At 55.7% G+C, this 4,704-nt stretch overlaps 1 protein-coding gene across 1 annotated transcript; it reads left to right on the top strand.

Moving 5' to 3' along the window:
* The first annotated feature begins 1,397 nt into the window (after positions 1–1,397).
* On the top strand, positions 1,398–4,400 carry Nobox (NOBOX oogenesis homeobox). Its single transcript, XM_069997387.1, has 7 exons — positions 1,398–1,581; positions 1,865–1,971; positions 2,265–2,371; positions 2,626–2,714; positions 2,949–3,180; positions 3,506–3,840; positions 4,084–4,400. Exons 1-7 carry the CDS (start codon positions 1,398–1,400, stop codon positions 4,398–4,400), a joined length of 1,371 nt encoding a protein of 456 aa, XP_069853488.1.
* The last annotated feature ends 304 nt before the right edge of the window (positions 4,401–4,704 follow it).

The following is a 4,704-nucleotide window of genomic DNA, read 5'->3' as shown; positions in this document are numbered from 1 at the left end:
CCCCTTGAGTGTGCGTGCGTGCATGTGCACACACCAGTCCTGGGGCTTGAACTGGCCTAGGCACTATCCCTGAACCAAGCTCCACTTCTTTTTTCTGTCTTTTTTGGTAGTAATTGAAGATCAGAATCTCATAGACTTACTTGCATGGGCTGGTCTTGAACCGAGATCCTCAGATCTCAGCCCATTACATACCTAGGATTACAGGCATGAGGCATGGGCACCGGGCTTGTAGTTTTCTTAAGAGTAAGGTGGTAGAGTTTGGGACCATAATGACCCGTGCATTGGTTAAACAATGTGATATTCAAAGGCAAGATTGTGCCCTAAAGTCCAGAAGTTATTTATTTATGCATTGTTGTGCTGGTCGTGGGGCTTGAACTCAGGGCCTGAGTGCTGGCCCTGAGCTTTTTTTTTTTTTTTTGGCTTGAAGTTAATGCTCTACCATTTGGATCACGGCTCCATTTGGTGGCTTTTTTTGGTGGCTAATTTGAGCTAAGAGTCACATGGGCTTTTCTGCCCTGGCTGGCTCAATCCTCACTGCAGGCCTCCATCTCATCCTTGAAAGTAGCTAGGATTCTAGGCATGAGCCCCCAGCACCAGCCTGTTATCCCTCTGATCACCCTGTCTGGGCGTGACTCTCTCCGAGACTCTGCGGCAGCAATGCCTGAGCTCGCTCTAGAAACAGTTTCCCACATCTACTTTTCTCATCCCACTCCCAGCAGTTGTTCCTTAGAATTCGCCAGTCCTCTTACCTCACACCCCAAATGTCTAGAATAGGACCGAGGAGCTGTTCCCCGGATTGTTCTCATACCCTGAGCTAAGTGCCCATTCAGAACTGCTGGTGTTTGTTTCCATCTTCCAAACTGAATCAGCTCATTGACACACAGTGTGACGCATGCAACTCCCAGAGGGAGACCTGACTGTATGATTCCCATTCAGTAGGTGAGCAAATGCAAGTTTAGGATCCAACAGGAGAGCCTTTGCCGAGCAGAAAGTGGTACTTATCAGTGCCAGCTTCTTCTCTCTGGGGCTGAGGACAGTGGTTGCTGCTCTCCACAGGCCAGGAAGCTGGAGGCAAAGCCCTGATCCCTGAGCCTGAGCCAGAAAAAGCACCCCGGGGCTCAAGCCTGCATGCTGAGGACGCCCCGGGTGAAGAGCCGTCACTCCTCAGTGGCAGCACAGGGGAGAAGCTACTGCCAAGGGCCTCGGCAGAGGTGACCGGGCCCAAGGCCTGGGCGGCGTGTGTGCCCCCCAGATGCCACTCTGTCTATGAAGACCAAACCCGAACTACATCCAGGCCTCTGCCCCCAGGGGAGGATTGCTCCTTCCAAGAAAGAAAGGTGAAAACAGTGAAGAGGCCCCTTTCTCCAGTCCCTGGCAAACAGAAAAAGCCCAGTACCATGGGCCTGGGTGACCCTGACTCTGTCGGTGCCACCCACAAACCAATACCTGCAGGCTCGGGCTCGGGGCCCGGGCCGAACCGCTTTCACCTGGCACACCTCCTCAGTACACTGGCCCAGAGCAACCAAAACGCAGAGCAGAAGTGCCAAGTTCGAAAAAAGACTCGAACCTTGTATCGCTCGGGTAAGTCCCCCACCCCTCCCAAAGTCGAGGTGATGTGGGAGGAGGGGTCACCCATGGGAAGGGGGAAGAAATGGGAATCTTGCTTTTGTGAGGCTACCATGTGTGTCATGTCATTCCAAGGGAAGACAGAGAGAAGACAGAGAGAAGGAAGGTCTGGCCAGTTGGGAAACTAACCGAGCCTCAAGGCTTTGGAGGCTGGGGACAGTGGATCTCCCTGCAGGAGACAGCCCAGCCTCTCTCCTTTCCTGGCACATCACCACCTGCTGCCCATTTCTCCTTGCAGACCAGCTGGAGGAGCTGGAGCGAGTATTCCAAGAGGACCACTACCCGGACGGGGACAAGCGCCAGGAGATCGCGCAGACTGTGGGAGTCACCTCCCAGCGCATCATGGTAAAGGGGCCAGCCAGAAAGTTAGCTGGGGTGGTGGCAAACGTTCCTTTAGGGCCCAGAGTATATGCTCAGCTTCCATCTGCATGGAGATCTGGCCGGGGAGACAGAGCCATGTTTTCCTGCCCATCCACAGGGCCATAGCCTTGGGCCCTAGAAGAGCAAGGCACCGTGAAGATCTTTTTCCACAGCCACACGGACAGAGGGATGAAATGCCCTCCTGTAGTCACATAGCTCAGTGTGATGAGCAAGAGCCTATCTCCCATGTCTCCTGTTCCTGGGTCTGTCTGCTACAGGTATGGTTCCAGAATCGCCGGGCAAAGTGGAGAAAAGTGGAGAGACTGAACGGGAAAGAAAAGGAGGATAATCTGGTAGTCCCTACCCCTGCCAGCCGTCAGTGCAGGTGAGAATTTCCTTCTCCTCCTCCTCCTCCTCTATTCACCTCTGGAGGAGGAAGCGGAGTCCGCACTGGGATGCTGAGGTGTGGAAGGGGAGGATGAGCGGTGGGACCTGCGTCTCTCGGGGTTGGTGGTGAGTGTTTTGAGGGTCCTGTGCAGTGGGGACATTGCCCATGGACGCGTCCCTTTCCTTGCACGAGGACTCTGGTTTAAACCCAGAAGCCACCAGAACTACAGTCTTCCTGCTTTCTGCCTCCAGCTCCACAGCAGAACTCCCACCTCCTCCCAGGCCCATGGACACAAAGCCAAACCCTGTCCCTGCGGGGCCCCCACTGGAGACCTTCCCGGGTGAGCCCCCCCCCATCAGCGGGCCCCCTGGGGAGAGGAGAGGGAGGAAGTGGGAATAGAGTGTCCTTGCTCGGTAGAGTTGGAAGTGGGCTGAAGCTCTTTGGGGCTCTGGGCCAAAGGGGGGTTCTTCTTGTGGAGGGACGGGACCCCTGCGCATCACCTCAATGAGAAATCCCAGGTGTCTGTCTCCCCATCTTCTCATCCATAGAGACCCACTTTGCCTTCTCTCTCTAGAGACCCCCATGCTGCTGACTTCTGACCCGACTCTCGCCACCACTCGGCCCAGCGATGGGGCGCCGAGGGCAGGGGTGACGCCCCCACTCTCCAGCCCCCCACCTGTTCGACGGACCAACCTTCCTTTTCCCTCGGGGCCTGTCCCCACTTCCCAGCTCATGCCTCTGAGGACAGATGCGCCCGGCAAGGGCAACAGCCACACAGACGGGCCTTGTGGTTTATGGGGGACAAGGTAGGGAAACTGAGGGAGGACACCCTGAATCATCCCAGGGCAGGTAGAGATGGGGAAAAGAGCCACCCCAGGAGGTGGAAGGGCTGACGTAGATTTACATGATGGGGAGGAAAAGCGGTGAGAGCACCTGGAGTAAGAACGATCTAGAACATCAGAGCAATAGAGCAGAGACAAGCGGAAGAATTAGAAGCAAATGAAGGACAAAGGGGAGGCCGCCATGGTATTGTAAGTTAGGGTAAGCACAGAGACGGGGGGTGGGTGGAGTGAGGACAACAGCACCTCCTTCCTGTGTGCCATCTCACTAAACCCGCTCTGTTCCCCCCAGCCTCACCCCACCACCCACTGGCTCATACCTGGAAGACTTGGAGTCTCAGGACTGTAAAGGCAGCAGTCAGCCGGGGCCCTTCCCATTCGCTCAGCCCCCGCAGAGCCAGCTCTTCCCAACCCCTCCGGCCCAGTTTCCATACCTCCCCCCCTTTCCTTTCCCCTTCCTCACACCCAATTCACTGGCCTTCCCACCACCACCACCACCGCTGCCACCGGAAGACTCTCTCTTTTCCTTTCCTTGTGGTCCCAGTGGGGGCCCGCCGCAGGGCTACTTCCCAGGCCCCCCATCAGGGCAGATCTTGCTGCCACCACCGCCACCTGTTGGAAATACAGGTGAGTTGACATGACAAGTCACCTTGGTGACTGGGGAAGGTGGGCGTGGCAGAGAGCCTCAGCATCTGGAAGGCCACTTGGGACCAAGGAGCCTTTCTGGTCCTGAGGGAGAACCCAGTGCTGGCGGATGGCCCCCATTTGCAATGGGTTTCTCCACTAGGAGACGGGACTCTGTCCCCGAAGACATGGAGGTTTGCTGTCCATCATCCTATCCAGTAACTCCTGTGCTCTCTGACCCCACAGGTACAGCGCCTTGGAATGACCCCTGCTTTCCAGACATGCCCTTCTCTGGCTTGTCTTGCCCACCTGCTCTGGGATACCCTCCTGGAGGGAATGGCTTCCTTCCTGATCTATTCCTCGCTCCATGTGCTCAGACCATGAGTACACATCCTTCTTCAGGCCTCAATGGGTTGCCCGAAGAAGCCAGACCAGAACCAGGGCCTTCAATTAGCAAGGCCCACACGGAGCAGCCTCCCCCTGCCCTGGACCAGCCAGTACCTGGAGAGGTCAGAAAGAGAGACAGGAATAGTCATGTCCCCGAGTGGGGGACCAAAGAGTGAGGAGAAGCTGCTTTAGTGGGACGAGACTTTGTATAGTCACTGAGGCGCTGGGGGATCTGCTGGCTGGGTCAGGGCTCTGTGGTTTCCCTGATATGGGTTTGTCTTGCTAGGTTTTGGTTGGGAAAAAAATGTGGTCCATTCCTTTCCCCCCACTGCTGAAGGAAGGAGGGGTGTTACACTGCTGAATGTGATAGCAGCTTCTGTTATTTTCTTTCTTTGTGAGACACTGAGCCAGTGTCCATGGAAAGCAATAAAGCCACAAACCCTTGGGTTTTTCTGTATGATTACATGTCTCCTCATTGGG

This window comes from Dipodomys merriami, unplaced genomic scaffold (assembly GCF_024711535.1).
Source record: "Dipodomys merriami isolate MVZ:Mamm:240054 unplaced genomic scaffold, mDipMer1.0.p SCAF_5, whole genome shotgun sequence".
Taxonomy (NCBI): Eukaryota; Metazoa; Chordata; class Mammalia; order Rodentia; family Heteromyidae; genus Dipodomys; species Dipodomys merriami.
This window is presented reverse-complemented; position numbering and strand designations above follow the sequence as displayed.

Bases quoted from the DNA above. Each gene is read 5' to 3' on its own strand.
- Nobox (XM_069997387.1), top strand. From the start codon at position 1,398: ATGGGCCTGGGTGACCCTGACTCTGTCGGTGCCACCCACAAACCAATA. The intron at 1,972-2,264 runs GTAAAGGGGCCA...TGTCTGCTACAG, and splicing joins TCACCTCCCAGCGCATCATG to GTATGGTTCCAGAATCGCCG. The intron at 3,841-4,083 runs GTGAGTTGACAT...CTGACCCCACAG, and splicing joins GCCACCTGTTGGAAATACAG to GTACAGCGCCTTGGAATGAC.